The sequence below is a fragment of the Colossoma macropomum genome, unplaced genomic scaffold (assembly GCF_904425465.1).
Source record: "Colossoma macropomum unplaced genomic scaffold, Colossoma_macropomum, whole genome shotgun sequence".
Lineage (NCBI taxonomy): Eukaryota > Metazoa > Chordata > Actinopteri > Characiformes > Serrasalmidae > Colossoma > Colossoma macropomum.
In genome coordinates, this window is record NW_023494805.1 from 576,849 (window position 1) to 602,290 (window position 25,442).

General features: G+C 38.0%; 1 protein-coding gene across 1 annotated transcript; it reads left to right on the top strand.

The window, feature by feature from the left end:
• Window positions 1-543: 543 nt before the first annotated feature.
• Window positions 544-25,110, top strand: pik3r3a (phosphoinositide-3-kinase, regulatory subunit 3a (gamma)). The gene is made up of 8 exons (XM_036597297.1): window positions 544-916; window positions 9,056-9,146; window positions 10,040-10,138; window positions 11,851-12,031; window positions 13,921-13,983; window positions 14,807-14,904; window positions 20,001-20,204; window positions 21,655-25,110. Exons 1-8 carry the CDS (start codon window positions 853-855, stop codon window positions 21,863-21,865), a joined length of 1,011 nt encoding a protein of 336 aa, XP_036453190.1. The 5' UTR covers window positions 544-852; the 3' UTR covers window positions 21,866-25,110.
• The last annotated feature ends 332 nt before the right edge of the window (window positions 25,111-25,442 follow it).

Below are 25,442 nucleotides of genomic sequence, written 5' to 3' on the forward strand. Positions count from 1 at the left end.
AAACTGCTCAGTCTCTTTACTGCTGGACAGGATGATCCACTATAAAATAAAAGTTTGATTTCAGTAAAATGCTAAATCATTTCCTAACCGCTCCTTTGATGTGCCCTATTATATAACCTTAAACAGTCAGCCAGAGTTAGTAGAGTCACAGGCCCAAACTCAGCCACTGCACTAACAACTATGAAGCAGTCAGAACCTAAATCAGCTCGTTTTCTCCACATTATCTAAAGCTGGGCTGTCCCAGTGCAGCAGAACAGCTACAAATCCAGCTAAGAGCAGTTTTCACATTTCTCACATGAGTAGGAACTTTTAGTCAGTTGGTCAGAAAAGAAAGGCACAAAGTATGCAGAACCGGAGATGGACTGAACCACTGAGGACTTCTTTAGAGGGCGGGGGCTCCTGTTCATTACTGCCCATGATTAATCTCACACACAGACGACAGTCGTCCTCGTATACACAGTCAGTTCAGTAACACCACTCCACAGCAGCGTGTTTGAGTATAAACACTCCAGACAGCTGTGATAGAGCAGTGAGTGAAGTGGTTTAGTCTCAGTGCCCCCCCACTGCTGGAGTTGGTTTGGTCCAGTGTGGTGTAGAAAGTCCCTGCTGAGTGTCTGCCTGACTCAGAGCTGGACTGAACCGAGCTGACAGCTAATAAATTCTGCTCCAGGAGCTCCGAGAATGTGAACTTCTACCAGAATCATCCGCACCGAGAGAAGGTTTATGCAGTTGGACTGAAGGCAGGTCTGAACCTCTTCATGCAGTTGCAGCGTTGATGTAGCGGAGCTCTGTGTGCTGGAGAGTGAATGAGAGTCATTTAGGTTTTAGTGAAGGAAACACACACGGGTCAGAATGGGATCTGCTCCAGAGCTTTTCTTCTACATTGAAATGAATGGAGCCGGCGGGGCTGGAACAGGTAAGAGAAGATACAACCACGACTACACGCTTATACATTACAACCTTCATATCATTAACTACATATTTAAAACATTAATAACACTATAACTACATATTTACAGCATGACAGTGTTAATATCTTTAACCACACATTTAAAAAGTTAATAACACTGTAACTGCACAATTACAGCATTACAGTGTTAATATCTTTAACCACACATTTAAAAAGTTAATAACACTATAACTACACATTTACAGCATTACAGTGTTAATATCTTTAACCACACATTTAAAAAGTTAATAACACTATAACTACACATTTACAGCATTACAGCATTAATATAATTAACGATACATTTGTAAAGTTAACATTATCTACACATTTACAACATTACTGTATTACACTGTACCTACACATTTACAATATAATTGATACTATAATTGCACATTTATAACATTACTAACACTAACTACACATTTATAACATTACTAACACTAACTACACATTTATAACATTACTAACACTAACTACACATTTATAACATTACTAACACTAACTACACATTTACATTGTTACTAACGTTAACTACACTCATAAAAGTGATGGTTCTTCAAGGCTTCTTTAGTTAAGACAATGCCTCTATATAGGACCATGAACACATAAAGAACCATCTGCATGCTTAATTGGTTCTCTGCATGGGGATATCATTGTTCAGATGGATGGAGTACATGGTTCTATATAGAACCTTTTGGAAAATGGTTCAACATAGCACCAGAAAGAGTTCTTCTATAGTTACAAGTTTCACATCATGCACAACAGAAGGACCATTTTTGGTGCTAAATAGAACCATTTACTAGTAGTACTAACAGTACTAATATTTACTATACATCTACAACATTGCCAATATGAATTACAAATTTACAACATTACTAATATTAACATTCATTTATAATATTATTAACATGACCTTCAATTGTACAGTATTAGCATTAACTACACATTAACTACACACCTCATTACTGACAATATATTTTTACAGCATTAACACTACACATTTACAGCATTACTAACACTACACATTTACAGCATTACTAACACTACACATTTACAGCATTAACACTACACATTTACAGCATTACTAACACTACATATTTACAGCATTACTAACACTACACATTTACAGCATTACTAACACTACACATTTACAGCATTACTAACACTACACATATACAGCATTACTACACTACATATTTACAGCATTAACACTACACATTTACAGCATTACTAACACTACACATTTACAGCATTACACTACACATTTACAGCATTAACACTACACATTTACAGCATTACTAACACTACACATTTACAGCATTACTAACACTACACATTTACAGCATTAACACTACACATTTACAGCATTACTAACACTACACATTTACAGCATTACTAACACTACACATTTACAGCATTACTAACACTACACATTTACAGCATTAACACTACACATTTACAGCATTACTAACACTACACATTTACAGCATTACTAACACTACACATTTACAGCATTAACACTACACATTTACAGCATTAACACTACACATTTACAGTATTAACACTACACATTTCACAGCATTACTAACACTACACATTTACAGCATTACTAACACTACACATTTACAGCATTACTAACACTACACATTTACAGCATTAACACTACACATTTACAGCATTAACACTACACATTTACAGCATTACTAACACTACACATTTACAGCATTACTAACACTACACATTTACAGCATTAACACTACACATTTACAGCATTAACACTACACATTTACAGCATTAACACTACACATTTACAGCATTACTAACACTACACATTTACAGCATTACTAACACTACACATTTACAGCATTACACTACACATTACAGCATTACTAACACTACACATTACAGCATTACTAACACTACACATTTACAGCATTACTAACACTACACATTTACAGCCTTACTAACACTACACATTTACAGCATTACTAACACTACACATTTACAGCATTAACACTACACATTTACAGCATTAACACTACACATTCACAGCATTACTAACACTACACATTTACAGCCTTACTAACACTACACATTTACAGCATTACTAACACTACACATTTACAGCATTAACACTACACATTTACAGCATTAACACTACACATTTACAGCATTAACACTACACATTACAGCATTACTAACACTACACATTTACAGCATTACTAACACTACACATTTACAGCATTACTAACACTACACATTTACAGCATTACTAACACTACACATTTACAGCATTAACACTACACATTTACAGCATTACTAACACTACACATTTACAGCATTACTAACACTACACATTTACAGCATTAACACTACACATTTACAGCATTACTAACACTACACATTTACAGCATTACTAACACTACACATTTACAGCATTACTAACACTACACATTTACAGCATTACTAACACTACACATTTACAGCATTACTAACACTACACATTTACAGCATTACTAACACTACACATTTACAGCATTAACACTACACATTTACAGCATTAACACTACACATTTACAGCTTTACTAACACTACACATTTACAGCATTACTAACACTACACATTTACAGCATTACTAACACTACACATTTACAGCATTACTAACACTACACATTTACAGCATTACTAACACTACACATTTACAGCATTACTACACTACACATTTACAGCATTACTAACACTACACATTACAGCTTACTAACACTACACATTTACATCATTAACACTACACATTTACAGCATTACTAACACTACACATTTACAGCATTACTAACACTACACATTTACAGCATTACTAACACTACACATTTACATCATTAACACTACACATTTACAGCATTACTAACACTACACATTTACAGCATTACACTACACATTTACAGCATTACTAACACTACACATTTACAGCATTACTAACACTACACATTTACAGCATTACTAACACTACACATTTACAGCATTACACTACACATTTACAGCCTTACTAACACTACACATTTACAGCCTTACTAACACTACACATTTACAGCATTACACTACACATTTACAGCCTTACTAACACTACACATTTACAGCATTACTAACACTACACATTTACAGCCTTACTAACACTACACATTTACAGCATTAACACTACACATTTACAGCATTACTAACACTACACATTTACAGCATTACTAACACTACACATTTACAGCATTACTAACACTACACATTTACAGCATTACTAACACTACACATTTACAGCCTTACTAACACTACACATTTACAGCATTAACACTACACATTTACAGCATTACTAACACTACACATTTACAGTATTAACACTACACATTTACAGCATTACTAACACTACACATTCACAGCATTACTAACACTACACATTTACAGCATTACTAACACTACACATTCACAGCATTACTAACACTACACATTCACAGCATTAACACTACACATTTACAGCCTTACTAACACTACACATTTACAGCATTACTAACACTACACATTTACAGCATTAACACTACACATTTACAGCATTACTAACACTACACATTTACAGCATTACTAACACTACACATTTACAGCATTACTAACACTACACATTCACAGCATTACTAACACTACACATTTACAGCATTACACTACACATTTACAGCCTTACACTACACATTTACAGCATTAACACTACACATTTACAGCATTACACTACACATTTACAGCCTTACTAACACTACACATTTACAGCATTAACACTACACATTTACAGCATTACACTACACATTTACAGCATTACTAACACTACACATTCACAGCATTACTAACACTACACATATACAGCATTACTAACACTACACATTTACAGCATTACTAACACTACACATTTACAGCATTAACACTACACATTTACAGCATTACACTACACATTTACAGCATTACTAACACTACACATTCACAGCATTACTAACACTACACATATACAGCATTACTAACACTACACATTCACAGCATTACTAACACTACACATTTACAGCATTACTAACACTACATATTTACAGCATTACACTACACATTTACAGCCTTACTAACACTACACATTTACAGCATTAACACTACACATTTACAGCATTACACTACACATTTACAGCCTTACTAACACTACACATTCACAGCATTACACTACACATTTACAGCATTACTAACACTACACATTCACAGCATTACTAACACTACACATTTACAGCATTACTAACACTACACATTCACAGCATTACTAACACTACACATTTACAGCATTACTAACACTACACATTCACAGCATTACTAACACTACACATTTACAGCATTACTAACACTACACATTCACAGCATTACACTACACATTTACAGCATTACTAACACTACACATTTACAGCATTACTAACACTACACATTCACAGCATTACTAACACTACACATTCACAGCATTACTAACACTACACATTTACAGCATTAACACTACACATTTACAGCATTACACTACACATTTACAGCCTTACTAACACTACACATTTACAGTATTAACACTACACATTTACAGTATTAACACTACACATTTACAGTATTAACACTACACATTTACAGCCTTACTAACACTACACATTTACAGTATTAACACTACACATTTACAGTATTAACACTACACATTTACAGCATTACACTACACATTTACAGCATTACTAACACTACACATTTACATCATTAACACTACACATTCACAGCATTACTAACACTACACATCTGCAGCACTGCTATAAACCTATGTAGTGCAGTATTACTATCAGTGGTGTTAGTGCTGAGTTAGCTTCACATTAGCATTGTCTGTGTTAGCTGTGAGTCGTAGCTGTTGAGGGTGGTGAATTATTTAAAGTGGAAACTGGTGAGAAAAGCCTTCCGTGTTCTTTTCCTGAGACTGTTTAGAAGTAAAATAGTGGACTGTGATGGTGAAGCTTTTCCTCAAACCGCTGCACTTGTCTTTCAGAGAACCTGCATGTCTCAACATGTTCCACACACACACTCGCGTGGTTACCCCCCCACCCCACCCCCACCGCCAAAACACACACACACATACACACACACACACACCACACACACACACACACACACACACACACACACACACACACTTCCCAGTCCTGGTCTCTCCTGCTGAGGGTTCAATGAGGTCAGTGAGACTGAGTGTAATCTAAGGAAGTCCCTCAGCTCTCCAGATTGGACAGTTCACGAGTCATTTCACCAGATTGGTGTCAAATGGACGTGCTAATTTGCTGATTTTAAAAATTTTATATCCAAAATTCAAAGCTGGCCCAAATATTTTTCAAATACTCAAGTATTTGTTCATGATGTTGGTATTGGTTTCCTTATTCAGTATTCAGAAGCTCCTCCTCTTGTTAACCCTTTAAACCTGAGGTCTCGGACACTCCTGTGGATTCCTGACCGTTTTCTCAGTTAGAGGCTTATTTATCGCTGTTTTAAGAGATGTTTTTGTTCATGAAACCAGGAGAAAAATTGACTTAGTGGTGAAATGTGATATTGGGAACCGAACACAGCTACACTCCCCCAATTTCACAGGGTCCACCTTTCTTTGAAAGACTGAAGAAAGAAGTTACTCTGCTAAAAAAAACACCACAGACATGAATCCCATGCTGGTTTTTGCTGGTTCTGGTTTAGATGGTCATCCAACATGGTCATGCACACCAGCATCCAAAACACAACATATGCTGGTTCTGCTGGTGACCAGCTTATTCACTTCCATTGCTGCTGACCTGCAAACCAGCATCCAAAACACAACATATCATGACATCACGCTATTTCGCTTGCACTACTGTGGAAGCCTGGGGGGCGTGGCCATGCGCAGAGGATCAATGTAAGAGAGATTTTCATTTTAAATAAGCTGTTGTTCGCTTGATGACGTGCATGTGTGTTAATTGTGCTATTCGGTGCTGGGTGATGGGGTAGCTGGTGCAGTGTTAGTGTTGACTGTCAAGCTAAAATGTATGACTGAGGTGACCTGCCCGCTATCTGGACCGTTTCAGCAGCGCTGAGTGGCGGTTCTCCTTTGCTGTCTGTTCAATAAAAGAGCATTCACCTTATATACAATATATGCGTCTCATTCTATGTGTCTTTTCTAGGAGGGTAGTGAAATATAGCAAATTGGTAAACAGTTCATTGGTTCGGCTGTAGTTTTCACTGTTAAAGGACGTTCAGGTGAAGAAGCTGAATGAGATCAGCCACTCATTTAGCCTTTAGCTGCTGTGGAGCTGAGAGAGGGAGACAGAGTTAGCAGGCCAGCTAATCACTTTAGCTGAATGCTGTGAAATGTGAATGACTGCAAATCTAAACAAATGTAGTATAAAACATTGAAATAACTTGATCTTGATGTTATTTCACTCAAGATGAAACTGAACTTGGACCACTGAGTTCACAGTGGAATATGAACTTGGCTCCCTGCAATAAACCAGCTAAACCAGAGACGTTATAAAGAAGGAAATTCCCACCATTCTTAAAAAGAGCCAGTTGGCTTGCTGGTTAGGCTGCGAGTGGTAAGAGCCCCATCAGTTGTAAAGATCTGCCCAAGCTCAGGATCCAGAACAACCGAAAAACCACATTTTTTTGTGCATTATTTCAGCCAAACGCTACAAACTATTTATAAGATTTTTATAAGACTTTACCAGAGAGCTCAGCTATGTTTTTGAAAAAATAATTCAGCCTTCAGTTTTGAGTGTTTAAGTTTCTGCCCATTTAAATAGAACAGGACTCTGGTCTTGTTGCCAAGATGTGCACCAGATGGACAGACTTTCCTATAAGGTCTTTGGCTAAACCGAAGATGAAAGCAGGGGCTCCTCCAGGCAGCTGGCTAAAGATCCTGCTGAACAAAACACCACAGACCAGCATGAATTCAATGCTGGTTGGTTTAGCTGGTCACCAGGCATGTTCATGTTGGTTGACCAGCATACCAGCATTCAAACACAGCATGTGCTGGTTTTACTGGTGACCTGCCGTGCTGGTCTGTGCTGGTTTTTCTAGCTGGTCTGAAAATGAAGCTAATTGATGTGTACAAAGCAGGGAAGGCTATAAAAAGATATAAAGGCCATTTCCACTGTCCAAAGGGTCATTAAGACATGGCAGTTAAGGGGAACTGTGCAAGTCGAGCCAAGATCTGGAAGAAAACTCTCAGAACTGCTCAAATGCTGCCAGAAAGGCAAAGCAAAACCGATGACCCAAGGAAACCATGCAAATCCATTGACATGGATGTAGTGTTGCCATGGAAATGGAGGTAGTGTAACCATAGAAATGGCTATAGCGTAACAATAGAAATTAGTTTAGGATAATCATGGAAAAATGTGTAGTCATGTAACCATTGAATTGGGTGGTAGCGTTACCATGGAAATTTGGGTAATGTAACCATGGAAATAGACACAGTGTAACACTGGAAATTGATGTAGTGTAACCAAGGCAGTATGTTTTGGATATGGGAGTAGCGTAACCATGGAAACGAGTGGAGCATCACTATGGAAATATATGTAGGCCACTGTTTCATATATCAGTGGTGGAGCTTTACTTCAGATGGATTTTACCAGTTAGCCTGTGTTACAGTTCTATTTCTGTCTATTTTCCGTTTGTCCTGTTCCAGAAAACACCTGACCCAACTCAGTAGCTCATTAACAAGCCCTTCCTGAGGTGGACGGGAGCAGGACTAGCAGTGAGGTCTTCCAACAACTTCCACCGATTTATCTCCTTATCTTAACCTTGAGATCAGCAGTGATGGAGAATACGTCATTTGGTCTGACTCTTCGTTAGAAAATGTTCGGCTGAAGCCGTGCGTGTTGGTCAGCTATTGTTTTTAGTAGCAACAGTCCAGCAGTTGACCGGCTGTTTGTGTTATGTAACTGGTCCATCATATCGAGTGTATAAACACTGACCATCATTAACGCCACGTTCGATTTTAGAGACTGTAAACTGACTTTCTGTTTTGGTTTATTTTCCAACATCCTGTTCTATTTTCAGAAAACTCAGCCTCTGACCAGCCGGCAGCGAAGGAAACACCGCCGACCCCGACTCTGCAGGACACTGAGTGGTACTGGGGCGACATATCCAGGTAAAAACTCCACAGCACCACAAAGACAACATATAATGTTGCCCTGGTGTGACAGACGGTTCCACTCATTTACATTCTGTGCCTTTGTTTGATTGAACAGTGTCCTTCACGCTCACTCGCACCTCTGAGTTTCCACTGTTATGCTTTCACTGGAAGGCCTTTGGGGGCCGTTCCAGCTTTATTTTCCGTCACAGTGTTCACTTCAGGCCAAACGCTCAGAAGCAGCGCTAACTTTATGAAAATAATCACAAAACTGTTTTTATTGAAAAGGTGACAAACAGGGCAGTTTAATAAAGCAGAACACACAGGTTTGTTCCTGTGTGCAGCAACAGTGAGTAGAGTGTGGACTTAAAGAGCCCCGCCCATTCAGCCTATAGCAGTTTAGCCCCACCCATTCAGCCTTTTCCAGTCAAGTCAATGTATATAATCCATTTTAAACAGGCTGTTTGTGCAGTTTAGTTTCCATATATGATCTGTAATGGCCTGGAAAATGAGCGCTAGATTTTTAAACTTTAGGAATATTTAAATACTACTTTAATATATTTTTTATTATTTACATTTTAGTAAATTAGTTATTTTGTTTATAGTACTGTGCAAAAGTCAGAGACCCTCTTTCATTCATTTCATTTCCAGTCTAAAGTCCAATCAAGGCCAAGTTATTTATTTTCAGCTTCAAGAAAAATAACAAAACGTAACACAAATTACAGGGAGCAATTAGAGCTTCTATTCCTTTCCTTCTTTACCTCCACAGTTCGGTCTTAGATGTTGGTTTAACACTTTTCTGATGCTGCTGTTAAATAATTGCGGTGGTCTCTGACTCAGCTGTGCTGAATGTCCTGCGGTGTGAATGTTCCTCTCCGCTGCTGTTTTAATGTCCGGTGTCTGTCCGTCAGGGAGGAGGCCAGTGAGAAGCTGAGCGGTTTACCTGACGGAGCGTTTCTGGTGCGGGACGCCTCCAACAGAGTCCCAGGACAATATACACTAACACTCAGGTACCCACAATGCACTGCTTTACCTTCAAACTCCTCCCCTTTGATTGAATGACTGTAACTTATTATGTTAAAATACTGTATGTCAGAACACACACACACTCACACTTTCTAAACCACTTATCCTTCTGGGTCGCGGGGGGTGGGCGATGGGTGCTATCCCAGCAGTCATTGGGACAGATTTCTAAGTAATTAAATGACTGTAATCACTGAGCAACATATTTTTACAGTAAATTAACAGGTTTGTCCAGCACACTGTTTTACAATGTAGAAACACAGTAATCATGTGATGCTGATAGAAGTCAGAGGTAGCGGAGTTTGATCACTCATGGTGGTCATTCACACAGCACTTGCGCTCTGAAGTGCCACAGCAAGCAGTTGCTACAGGCGCCCTTTTACTGAGTGGATAAATCATCAAATCAGTCGCTTTGATAATAATATAATTCACGGGAGAGTTTTTTACCCTCTGCAGCTGTCCAGCTTGTGTTTGGGCAATTGGTTCAAGCCAGGCAGACTAACTGGGAAATGTGTACACAGCATGAATGTTTAGCTAGTGTTTCACTGGATAACGGCCATTAATTAAAACATATCTGTGTTTTAGGTGGAACACAGGGCCCTATTAACACCAATCAAATGTATTGTATAAACAAAGTCAAACATTGTATCTATTATTAAAATGTAACAAAATCCTTGGACTAATATGCTGCCATCGTTGTTGCTGGTTGCTCTCTCTCTCTTTCTCATCCACTGAGTAAGGAACGGTGAGCTAAATATCTCATTTAACTCAGTATATCATTCAGTCCTTCCTGCTTTAGCTACAGCGTGACATCACTGAAGCGTGACATCACTGAAGCGTGACATCACTCAAGAGAAAAACGTTTTTGATTGCCTTAGATTTCAAAGAACTGGGTACAGTGCAAACATATGACATTACCACAGTATGACAATGGTGGCCTAGTAGTAGAGGAATTTCACTGATTTGGCATATTTTATATAAATAAGCTAAACATTCCCACTTGGTTTATATGTCATATTTTAATAGTATTTGATGTGTAAACTGTTTTAAGGCATGTAAGCCTTATCAGTCAGGCTTCACTCTGAAGCTTTTATTTTGGTTTCTGCTTCTGGTTCAGCTTCAGGCCTCACACTCATGCCAAGCAGAGGCTGTCTGAGCGCTGCTTCGCACTAACAGAGACGGTCTTTCTTTACGCTCGGAGCTCAAAGTGAGACCATCTGTGTAAGAGATTTTATGGAAAAGTCCAACTTTCAAAAGTACGTCACAAAAAGACTTTTCAGCCAGTAAACTGATGCTGCCAAGCTGGGAGGGTTTAGCCTAACACGAGCCTCCTAGCGTGAGAACGCTAACTGCTAATTCTGTTACATCAGCTAACATACACCCACGCTGGCTAACATCACGCCGGTTGACAGTGGGGTGGGGGGGGACCATCCTATCCACCCAGAGAGAGAGAGAGGACTATTTTGCTGACTTGGACTCTTACTTACGGATGGCTGTGGCAGCACTGGGAGCTCACAGTGTCCCGATAACAGAGCCAATGCTTAGAAGGTTGCGCCCTAGTTGGTGTTTATAACTTCTGGCTTCTCCGTCCAGGTTTTTTAATGCAGATAAAGAGGTGGACAGAACCCCCTCCTTATTTGGGGCCCTCAGTGTTTGCTGTGTGTTTCTCAGTGGGCTGAACTCCTCCTGTTCCTCTCAGGAAGGATAACTGCACCAGGCTGGTTCGGATCCTCCAGCGTGACGGACTGTTCGGTTTCTGTGAGCCGATGACCTTCAGCTCCGTTCCTGACCTCATCGCCCATCACCAGCAGCACACGCTGGCCCACTATAACCCCACGCTGGACGTTACACTGACCCTCCCCGTCTCACGCCGCACACAGGTACGCCAGCACGCCTCACTTAAACCCATCACCTGTTCGGAGCAGCAGTCTGACCTGCTGAGCTGAACCTGCTCGAACGCACCTCATCCAGCTCCTCAGTTAATCAGCAGCCTGTTCCTGCTCTGATCCAGATCAGTGACTCTGAGCCCGTCCTCACCTCACTGTGAAACAGGCTGGAGCTAACATGACTGAGCTTCAGTTACAGCTGGACAGTATGACCGTATTTATCTTTATCGTGATAAATTACATCACAATACGCTTTTCTGAGTGTGTGGTAGATAACAGTACTTAAACAACACTGCCCAACTGTGTGTTTGATGAAAAAGAGAGCGTCATTAGTTCTGTTCAGTTAGATACAGTGTGTAAAACGATGAGAACAAATAATTATATTCATTTACTTTGTGTGTTGTAACTTATCAGGTGTCAGAAAAATAATATAGTGACTCATCATGTGTCGTAAAAAACTTCTTTAAGTATCATGATATGACAATTTGCCATATTTCCCACCTCCAATCAAACAGGTAATAGTTTTACATTGTGTGTAAATTTTGTGATGAATGGACCAAAAGAAACGACCCAAAATGACTTGGAAGCAAGTCTGGTTCCATTGACTTACATTAAAAGTAGAGTATGTTTTTCCTTCTCCTGTAAAGTTACCATTGTGGTGCACATTCCTTGCACACTGCTTAATATTATTTATCAAAATCAGCAAATCAGGGTGTATAATTACAATAAATTCAAATAAACATAAATACATTAAAAAAGTAGCAAAAGGATTCAGTCTAAAGTCCTATTCAATTAAGAACTACTACACATCAGTCTTAGACCGGCACTTTATTTAATTATTTAAAACTGTTTATCTGGACAGTGAATGTGTTTCTGCTTATAAAATCACCACAAAACATTAGAATAAATACAAATAAACACAAAAGCAGTAAGAGTTAAGATGAATTTCTAGTATGTAACAAGTTTCATTCCAACAGGCTGTAAATTCATTCATAATGAGACGAGTTTAAGAGAATAATAGCCGACGTATAAAGCACTTTATCAAACATGCATGCTTATTTCCCTAATAAAGGTGGTATTAATCTTAAAATGGCACTAATATTTTTTGTATGTGTGAAGCTCATGACTAACAACACGCAACACCGCTGCACTCGGGAATGAAACCTCATATTTCCAAATTGGTAACTTTACAGGAGATGAACATGCTTTACTTTTAATGTAAGTTAATGGAACCAGACTTTTTTCCAAGTAGTTTTAGGTTGTTTCTTTTGGTGCATTCATCATGAAATTTACACACAATGTAAAGGAAAACAGGCGTTTTTAAAATTGAACACTGAAAACGACAAAAATGGAGATACAAGGTTTCAGTCTGACAGCAGCGATATACTGTATTTATGTTTAAAGTTTATGTACTTCATACACTGTTATTAATAAAGGTTCTGTTCAGGTACATTTTTGTTCATCAAGGTACAAACAGTGTAAATGTTCCCTCAAAGCTCCAACAGTGGTTTTAAGGTCTGATTGTGAACCTTAAATAAGTGTTTCCAGGTGAAAAGTTCGTATTTGTACCTTTTCATAACTGAATGTTTTAAACAGAACAGTAAAATAAAGTCCTGGAGACGAGACGGGGTGTGTGGAGTCAGTACAGCTTAGAACATATCATTTCAGTGGATTATGGTTCAGTTATGTTCCCTGACTAAAGGTACTGAGATGGAGCCTTGAGGGTTCCACCCCAGTGACAAGAGGGGAACTGACCCAGAGACAGTTTAGTACCTTTATTTCTGAGAGTGTATGGAGGTGAAACTGAGTATTTTCATTTCTGGTTAAATATGTCTTTCTGCACGTTTTTGAGGAGCTGTAATTGACTGTGATGTTGATTTCAGTCACAGGAAACAACAGAACAGTGTGATGATGATCTGTACGACAGCTGTGCAGAGATACGGCAGGTAAGACAGTCATACAGACCACAAATACAACTTATTTACAGACATCTGATTGAAACCCACCAGACCTGCCCACCACACAGGGTCTTCTGGGGTCTAAAGTGATGAAGTTTTGTATACACTCTTAAAAAAGATGGTTCTTCAAGGGTTCTTTAGTAAAGACAGTGCTTCTACATAGAACCATGAACACTCGAAGAACGCTTTGTGTGCTGATATGGTTCCACGCATGGTGAAATGGTTTTTTACTGATGGAGTGTGCTTTAAATGATTCTATACAGCACCAAAAAGGGTTCTACTATTGTTACAATGCCAAGCTTGTACACAACAGCAGAACCCTTTTTGGTGCTGTATGGAACCATTTTCAAAAAGGTCCTATATTCAACACATTTTACATCAATCTGAAGAACCATTTCACCATTAGAGAACCATCTAAGCATGCAAAGGGTTCTTTGAGTGTTTATAGTTCTATGTAGAACCATTGTCTTCACTAAAACCCTTGGAGAACCATCTTTTTTCAGAGTGTAGATGCATCTTGGATGATCATGTAACCTGTTTTTTATTACATATACATTTCACACTTTTAATCTCTTTTATTTGGATTTTCTTTTGTGCTGTTGAACAGATTTAGAGCTCAGAGAACCAATCAATGTTTATGTTTCTGATATAGAGATTAATGAGTTTAGGTTAATTATTATTTTGTGTAATTTGCAAAAGGTCTGCTATCATGTATAAAAAGTCTGTGCCTTTTAGAACCTGCATTATTTCCCACCCTGTTTGCGTCTCTTAGCCCTGCTGTGCTGATACTTCATGTGTGTTTGTTGTGCAGGAGATGCAGCAGCAGAACAAGAAGATTCTGGAGACCTCCAGACAAGATCAGTGTGGCCTACAGGACTCAGAGGAGAAAACACAGCAGGAGCTCAAAGAGTGAGTCTCAGTTTATATCACAATACCTACATTTAGAGTCAGTTATTCATTCAGCCTAATGAGAAACTGTAGAACAGACTCAGTTTATATCACAATACCTACATTTAGAGTCGGTTATTCATTCAGCCTAATGAGAAACTGTAGAACAGACTCAGTTTATATCACAATACCTACATTTAGAGTCGGTTATTCATTCAGCCTAATGAGAAACTGTAGAACAGACTCAGTTTATATCACAATACCTACATTTAGAGTCGGTTATTCATTCAGCCTAATGAGAAACTGTAGAACAGACTCAGTTTATATCACAATACCTACATTTAGAGTCGGTTATTCATTCAGCCTAATGAGAAACTGTAGAACAGACTCAGTTTATATCACAATACCTACATTTAGAGTCAGTTATTCATTCAGCCTAATGAGAAACTGTAGAACAGACTCAGTTTATATCACAATACCTACATTTAGAGTCGGTTATTCATTCAGCCTAATGAGAAACTGTAGAACAGACTCAGTTTATATCACAATACCTACATTTAGAGTCAGTTATTCATTCAGCCTAATGAGAAACTGTAGAACAGACTCAGTTTATATCACAATACCTACATTTAGAGTCGGTTATTCATTCAGCCTAATGAGAAACTGTAGAACAGACTCAGTTTATATCACAATACCTACATTTAGAGTCGGTTATTCATTCAGCCTAATGAGAAACTGTAGAACAGACTCAGTTTATATCACAATACCTACATTTAGAGTCGGTTATTCATTCAGCCTAATGAGAAACTGCAGAACAGACTCAGTTTATATCACAATACCTACATTTAGAGTCGGTTATTCATTCAGCCTAATGAGAAACTGTAGAACAGACTCAGTTTATATCACAATACCTACATTTAGAGTCGGTTATTCATTCAGCCTAATGAGAAACTGTAGAACAGACTCAGTTTATATCACAATACCTACATTTAGAGTCGGTTATTCATTCAGCCTAACGAGAAACTGTAGAACAGACTCAGTTTATATCACAATACCTACATTTAGAGTCGGTTATTCATTCAGCCTAACGAGAAACTGTAGAACAGACTCAGTTTATATCACAATACCTACATTTAGAGTCGGTTATTCATTCAGCCTAACGAGAAACTGTAGAACAGACTCAGTTTATATCACAATACCTACATTTAGAGTCGGTTATTCATTCAGCCTAACGAGAAACTGTAGAACAGACTCAGTTTATATCACAATACCTACATTTAGAGTCGGTTATTCATTCAGCCTAACGAGAAACTGTAGAACAGACTCAGTTTATATCACAATACCTACATTTAGAGTCGGTTATTCATTCAGCCTAACGAGAAACTGTAGAACAGACTCAGTTTATATCACAATACCTACATTAGAGTCGGTTATTCATTCAGCCTAATGAGAAACTGTAGAACAGACTCAGTTTATATCACAATACCTACATTTAGAGTCGGTTATTCATTCAGCCTAATGAGAAACTGTAGAACAGACTCAGTTTATATCACAATACCTACATTTAGAGTCGGTATTCATTCAGCCTAATGAGAAACTGCAGAACAGACTCAGTTTATATCACAATACCTACATTTAGAGTCGGTTATTCATTCAGCCTAATGAGAAACTGTAGAACAGACTCAGTTTATATCACAATACCTACATTTAGAGTTGGTTATTCATTCAGCCTAATGAGAAACTGTAGAACAGACTCAGTTTATATCACAATACCTACATTTAGAGTCGGTTATTCATTCAGCCTAACGAGAAACTGTAGAACAGACTCAGTTTCTATCACAATACCTACATTTAGAGTCGGTTATTCATTCAGCCTAACGAGAAACTGTAGAACAGACTCAGTTTATATCACAATACCTACATTTAGAGTCAGTTATTCATTCAGCCTAACGAGAAACTGTAGAACAGACTCAGTTTATATCACAATACCTACATTTAGAGTCGGTTATTACTGTAGCGTGGCTGCAGATTCACCACAGTAGATTCTCCACTTTTCTTCAATGAACTATGAGTCAGAAAAGCTACAGTCAGATTAGTGTGAGGAGCTGAGCTGATTTGTGGGTCAGTGACCCTAACTGAGGCTATCAGAGGGTCAGCTGAGTCCACCTCTCGGGACAGATTAGCGGTTACGTAACACACTCTGGGCCTGGATAAGACTCTCCACAGTGAAGAACGGGGCATCCCTTCAGCACGGGGGGAGTGACCGACGTTAGAATGAGTAAACAGATCGACTGAGGGTGATTAATTAATTAGGAGTGTATTAGACTTTAATCACTGCTGTTCCTGCAGGCGGCTCAGAGGGACAGGCCTTCAGTTCAGCCAGCCTGAGTTCAGACCTCCATTCATCACTGCTGCAGCTAAATAACGACTCAGTTTATGTTACAGACTGTGCAGTTACTGAATCATAAGAGTTATGATGTAATAAACCTGTGAATTTAAGGGTTTAATCAAAATCACTCCAATATTCAGTCACACTGTAATAATACAGTTACCATTAGGATCAATAACCAATGACCATCATCACCATTACTGTCACCAGGTCAGTGAAATCGGACATGGACTTTCTAATCCAGCTAGACAGCCACACCCTTAGAAAAAGATGGTTCTTTAAGGGTTCTTTAGTAAAGGCAGTGGTTCTATATAGAATCGTGAACACTCAAATAATCATTTTCATGCTTAAATTGTTCTTTGCATGGTGAAATTGTTCTCCAGATAAATTTGAAAATGGTTCTGTATAGAACCAAAAAGGGTTCTGCTATTGTTACAATATCAAGCTTGTACACAAGAGCAGAATGCTTTTTGGTCCTATATAGAAACCATTTTGAAAAAGGTGCTATATAGAACCATATACAACACAGAACCCTGACAATAGCAGAACCCTTTAAACCTTTAAAACACCTAAAACTTTTAAAACATCAGTACTGTACTTAATGAGATAATATAAAGAATTACATGAATTAAATTTAAACCGTTAAAACCAGCTAAAATTGTATACAAGCTCGACATCATAATACCAGTACAACCCTTTGTGATCCTACATAAAACCATCTTCAAAAATGTGCTATATAGAACCACATACAGCACATTCTCCGCCAATCTGAAGAACCATTTCAAAGAACCTTTAACCCCTTAAAATGGCCCAAAGTTTCATTACACACTTCTGTAATCTAAGAACAGCTCAGCCAGTTTGCACTGAAGCCCCTGTAGTTACTGAATAATAAACCTTAGTAAGTAATAAACCTGAGATTTTAAGGGGTTAATCATGCAAATGGTTCTTTGAGGGTTCAGGGTTCTATATAGAACCAGTGTCTTTACTAAAGAACTCTTGAAGAACCATACTTTTTAAGAGTGTTGCATACAAACTTATAATAAGTATGTGTACCGCACTGTGCAAATGTTTTAGGCCCCAGAGGAAATTCGGTCCCAGTTTATTTTAAGTGTCTCTAGTAACTGTGTAGTTACACATTATCAGTACATGTAACATCAGTGTAACTACTGGTGATGCGTTCACTGTTACAGATGGATTACATAGTGCAGCTCATGTAATTACACACAGGCATATTGAAGAGTATTATAATGCAGTAATTACATGGTTTCAACAAGAAAATCTGCAGTTTACCATGTTACACACATGTAATAACATAAGACAATATAGACTGGTACAACTGTCAAGACACACTTGTGTAATTACAGTACAAACTGATGATGATACAGATGTTTAATTACAGATTGTCACAGCTGGAACAAAACCTCATACTTCCGAAATGGAAACTTAACAGGAGAAGACAAAATATACGTTATTTTTAATATTATTTCATCATGAAATCATGAAATTTACACACAGTGTAAAGGGCAGCTGGCAGATTGAAACTGGGTAAGAAATGAAGAATGTCAAAAATGGAGATACAAGGTTTTGTTCTGACAGCGACAGTAATCAGTCTGTAACAGTGAATACATCACCAGTGGGTACCCTTAGAAATCTGGAACCAAAGCTAATTGATGTAAATTGTGTGTAAATTTTATGTAAATAAAGTTAATCATGATGTTATGTGATGAGGTTATTGTGGGAGAATACAAAGCAAGAGTGTAATGAGTTGGTAATGAGTTATATGGGCCCTTCATACAGCTGATATAAATCTACATAAACACTTATAAACCTACATAAACACTATAAAGCCCAGCTGCCATAAACACTCCCTTAGTCAGGTTTAATGTAATTTCACCTCAGCTGGTGATGATTGTGGAAATAAGCCTCTGTAAATGTTTATGTAAGTTTCTGTTGTCATAAAGGGTTTATGTAGGTGTTGTGTAGCCTTATAAACACTAAAGTGTTACAGTTCAACACCTTTAATTACTTGATTGTAGAGGAGAAGTGACAAATAGTGGCACATTTTACTTTTCAGTGCATTCAAAATATAAAAAAATTAATCTGATGATATAAAAAAAGTGACTGTAGATCTACTATCGCATTTAAACCATTATAAACAACCATATTTTTCCTAATAAGTGAGATAATATGATTAATAACAGGCATTATTAGCTATACACCTTTAAAAGCAGGCAACATTATTCTAATAAGTAAGATAATATGATTAATAATAGGTATTGTATTAAAATAGACATTATTATTATAATTAAGGGAGATAATATGATTAATTAGAGGTATTATTAACTCCAAACCTTTAGAAACTAATTCTAATTCTAAATTCGAAGCTAAAATTATTCTAATAAGTGACAAAATATGATTAATAACAAGTAGTATTAACTTTAAACTTTTAAAAACAGCTAAACTATTTTAATAAATGACAAAATATGATTAATAACAGGTATCATTACATTGAAACCTTTAAAAAGAGACACAATTATTCTAATAAGTGAGATAATATGAGTAATAACAGCTGCTGTTGTCTTTAAAAACAGTTTTTTTCTATTTTAATACCATGAATAAGTTCCCTTAAATGAAGGATCAGCTGTTGACCCATAACAGGACTGAGTTTACAAAATAAAAGTCTCTGTGTTGAGAAGCTTTGAGCTGATGGGTGTTCGTGTGTTCTCAGGCGACTGTGTGCGGAGGAGGAGCAGCGCTGTGAGGACGATGATGATGGTGGTGATGAAGGTGTACGGTGTCTGGAGGAGGCCAGTTGGTTTGTGGGTAATCTGTCGCGAGCTGAAGCGGAGGAGCTGCTGGAGGGAAAACCTTCTGGAGCGTTCCTCATCAGGAGTAGCAGCAGCAAGAAGGACTGTTACGCCTGCTCTGTAGTGTAAGAGAGACAGATGTACACTCAGTACATCACAGTACATCACAATACATCACAATACATCACAATATATCACAGTACATCACAATACATCACAATATATCACAGTACATCACAATATATCACAATACATCACAATATATCACAGTACATCACAATATATCACAGTACATCACAACATATCACAGTACACCACAATATCACATCACAATACATCACAATATATCACAGTACATCACAATACATCACAATACATCACAATATATCACAATATATCAAAATATATCACAGTATATCACAATATCACAATACATCACAGTATATCACAATGTATCACAGTACATCACAATACATCACAATATATCACAATACATCACAATATATCACAGTACATCACAACATATCACAGTACACCACAATATCACATCACAATACATCAAAATATATCACAATATATCACAGTACATCACAATACATCACAATATATCACAATATATCAAAATATATCACAGTATATCACAATATCACAATACATCACAGTATATCACAATGTATCACAGTACATCACAATACATCACAATATATCAAAATACTTATTTAGAGCCAGTTATTCACTTACTTCATCACAATATATCACAGTATATCACAAAATACATCACAGTATATCACAATACATCACAATATATCACAGTACATCACAGTATATCACAATACCTACCTATTTAGAGCCAGTTATTCACTCAGTACATCACAATATATCACAATATTTTATACAATATCACAATATATCACATTATATTACAGTATATCACAATATATCACAGTATATCACAATATATTACATCACAATTTATCAATGTAGATCCCATTATACCACAATACATCACAGTATATCGCAATATATCACATTATATACAATATATCACAATACATCACAATGTATCATAATACATCACAATATATCACAATATATCACAGTTCATCACAATATATCACAATACCTACATTTAGAGTTGGACAGACTGATGAGGTTCCCGATATATTTTGGACATTTGTGGACCTCCTGGAATTCCTGGTTGGTTCACTTTGGGAATGAAGTTGTTTCTGATGTTAAAGATGTTGCTAATGAAAGCTATACAGCCATGTGCAAAAGTTTCAGCACCCCTGGTGAGATGACATGTTGTTGATTTTTTGAGTATAATTAGGTCGACACGTCCTCTACAGACACACTTCTGTACATTTTAGTACACAGTTACTGTTTATTAACTAACTTTAACACATTAGGAGACAAATAAAACATAAATCATGGCCTGTGCAAAAGTAATGGCACATTTTATGTTTTATTGTTTTATACTGATCTCAGCAAATTGTGCAGCGTTTCTTGCACTGTGTTCTGATGTTGTGTTGTGTTGCGTTGTTGTGTTCTGATGTTGTGTTGTTGTGTTGTCTGCAGGGTGAACGACGAGGTCCGGCACTGCGTGATCCTCCACACCCCGCGTGGTTTCGGCTTTGCTGAGCCGTACGACCTGCACGGCTCTCTGAAGGCGCTGGTGCAGCACTATCACCGAACATCACTCGCACAACACAACCGCGCTCTGGATGTCCGGCTCGCCTTCCCCGTACACACTCCGCACACGACACACACACCGTCTGTACCCAGCTAAACACCCCCCAACAACCCCCCGCAGACACACTACTGTTCAAACGCCCACAGTCACTCATTACATACATCACCGTTAGTGTTTCATATACGACAATGTCTAATACAGAGTAACCTTACAGATTAGACACCAGATCAGATTTTTATCTGTGTGTGCTTTTATTCAATACTTCAACTTTTCTGGAACATAATCAAGTTAATACAAACAAATAATGTACTGTAATGTCTTATATTTACATATTTTTCTCTGCCTCATCATTTCTGATATTCATTTGATTGGAGCTTCATTCTGGATACTCCTTTATTAGAACTTTCTTGGAGCTCTACAGCTTTCTCTCTCAATTTACAGTCTTCTACAGCTCTCTCCATCATTCTGGACGACAGTTCTATGTTATTATTTACAGCTTACTGGTTATTTTAAACCCACGACGTTTCTAATATTAGAATAATTATATACATTTATGTGTGATAAAGCTGGTTTAGTGTGATTGGAGACAGTGAATCTGAGCGTTTGAACAGTAGTGCACTGCAGTCGTCACCACCGTCAGCCGACACAAGCTGCACATGCTGAAGGACAGCGTGAGGATTGTGTTCACTTTTGCACTTTTCTGAAGGGACGCTGTTCCACAGACCACCATGCCGTTCCATGGAGTACCATACAGTTACACAGACCACAACACCACTCCACAGATCACCACACCGTTCCACAAACCACCACACTCTTCTTCAGGCCACCACCCTGGTCCACAGGCCATCACACCATCCCTCAAACCACCACACCGTTCCACAGACTACCACACCATCCCACAGATCACCACACCATCCCACAGACCACCACACCATCCCACAGATCACCACACCATCCCACAGACCACCACACCATCCCACAGACTACCACACCATCCCACAGACCACCACCCCATTCGACAGACTACAACACCAGACTTCAAATACTACACCATCCCACACTCCACCACACCCTTTTATAGACCACACTGCTCCACAGATCACCACATTGTTTCACAGACCACCTCACAATTCTACACTGTTCCACAGACCACCACACCCTTCCATAGACCACAATGTTCCACAGACCACCACACTGCCACAATTCCTCAATGTTCCACAGATCACTGCGCTGCTCCACAGACACCAAACTGTTCCACAGACCACCACACCATCCCACAAACCACCACACCGTTCTACAGACCACCTCACCATTCCACAGACCACCCCACAATTCTACACTGTTCCACAAACCACCACACCTTTCCATAGATCACATTGCCATTCCACAGACCACCTCACCATTCCACACTGTTCCACAGACCACCACATCCTTCCACAGACCACCTCACAATTCCACAATGTTCCTCAGATCACCACACTGCTCCACAGATCACCACACTGTTTCACAGACCACCTCACAATTCTACACTGTTCCACAGACCACCACACCCTTCAATAGACCACAATGTTCCACAGACCACCACACCCTTCAATAGACCACAATGTTCCACAGATCACCACACTGCCACAATTCCTCAATGTTCCACAGATCACCGCGCTGCTCCACAGACACCACACTGTTCAACAGACCACCACACCATCCCACAAACCACAACACCGTTCCACAGACCACCACATCCTTCCACAGACCACCTCACAATTCTACACTGTTCCACAGACCTACCACTCCCTTCCATAGATCACCTCACCATTCCACAATGTTCCTCAGATCACCACACTGTTTCACAGACCACCACACCATTTCACACCATTCCAGACCACCACACCACTACACAGACCACCACACTGTTCCACATTATTCCACAGACTACCACACTGTCTCACAGTCCACCAACATCACTCCACAATCCACCACACTGTCTCACAGACCGCCACACCACTCCACAGACCACCACGCTGCGCTATCTGAGCTTCAGGAAGAGATCTGAGTCTGTGATTGACATGTTTACAGGCGTTAAAGCTCTCACTGACAGAGCGCGCCGCTTTATACTAAAGGAAAATCAATGATTCTACAGTTCCAGTCAATCGTTTTTAGTTTTATTCTTTATTCTCTTATTTTCCATATTTTAGAATAATATTGAAAACATCAAAGATGCAAAAAATAGGGATGCACAGATGGAAATTGTGATGCTGATTTCTGATCAGTTCCACATACAGCATACCTGCATTTATGAAATGTATAGATTGGGACTAAATCTTTCTGAATTACGGAGAAATGTAACATTTATTTTTGCACTCTGAGAAAAACGGATATAAGCTGTACATTTTTGGGTCCACTGTAAAACATTAAAAGTAAAGTCAACTTGAATCTAAGTCAACCTTCTGCACAGCGTTTTTAATTTATCAGCTTAGTTTCATCAGACGTTTTCCATAAATCAACGTCAGCCTATAAGGAAAGAAGCACATTCATTTACTGACTGAGCTGAGATTAAAATACACAGAAAAAACATGCAACTTTTTAACTCTTAACAGTAACTAATAACCTAGTTAGCTTAAAATGTTGACTTCATTGAAACAGAATGTGAGACACAAATTATACTCCTGTTGACTTGATATTAGAAGTTCAGTGACCTCAGAATTTTAAGGCTGACCAGGTTATCACCTCACAGTTAACATTTTGGATCATTTTTAAAGTGTATTTAGAACTTTTTGAAGTTGAACTGATTTTCAGTGTTTTACAGTGTCTTCACTTTAATGCTTCTTTTTAAAACAGTCATCTTATAAAAATGTATAAATACACAACTTTCCTCTGAGAAATTTCACATATAAAAAATCATAATTTATGTTTGTGTTAGAATCAGATTTAGAGCATTTCATCATCGGCTTTTAGATCAGCAGATCTGAAAAACCTTCATTCAGATCCAGATATTTGACTGGAGCTGTAGAACTGGTGCTTGTTCCCTTTAAAGAGTGATATTATTGCACACTGATCATGTTCAGGGGTTAAAGGTTCTCAGCTTCGGGACGATTTAAATTCATAATCTCATATTTAACTCAAGCCCATTTAGACCACTGAAAAAAATCTAGACATTTAGGGAACCATAATAATGAGAAAGTTTCCCATAATCGTGACTGAGTATGTCATAATTATGACTTACTTTGTCATAATAATGAGATGAGATCTCATAATTATGATGCAATATGTCAAAATTACTACTTAGGATCTCATAATGACTTCATATCTTATGATAATGAGATACTATATAGCAATTCTCACTTATTATGTAATAATAATGAGATCCTATCTCATAATTATGACTTAGTGTCTCACAACAAGAATTTTTGTTGCTATAATTATGACTCAGTTTCATAATTATAACTTGCTATCCTATGAGATTCAATCTCATTATTATGACTTAGTATTTTATAATTATGACTTGCTATTTCATATTTATGAATGTGCATCTCATATTTTGAATTATTTCATAATTATGATTTGGCATCTTATAATTATGACATAATATCTCATATTTATGATTTAGCGTCTTACTATGATATACTTTCCAATAGTCTAATAGTGACTTAGCGACGCATAATAATGACTTTCTTCT

What these genes read in the sequence shown, in the direction of transcription:
- pik3r3a (XM_036597297.1), top strand. Translation starts at nt 853, where the DNA reads ATGGGATCTGCTCCAGAGCTTTTCTTCTACATTGAAATGAATGGAGCC. An exon ending in GCTGTGCAGAGATACGGCAG is followed by an intron (nt 13,984 to 14,806) that starts GTAAGACAGTCA and finishes TTTGTTGTGCAG; the next exon opens with GAGATGCAGCAGCAGAACAA. An exon ending in ACACAGCAGGAGCTCAAAGA is followed by an intron (nt 14,905 to 20,000) that starts GTGAGTCTCAGT and finishes GTGTGTTCTCAG; the next exon opens with GCGACTGTGTGCGGAGGAGG.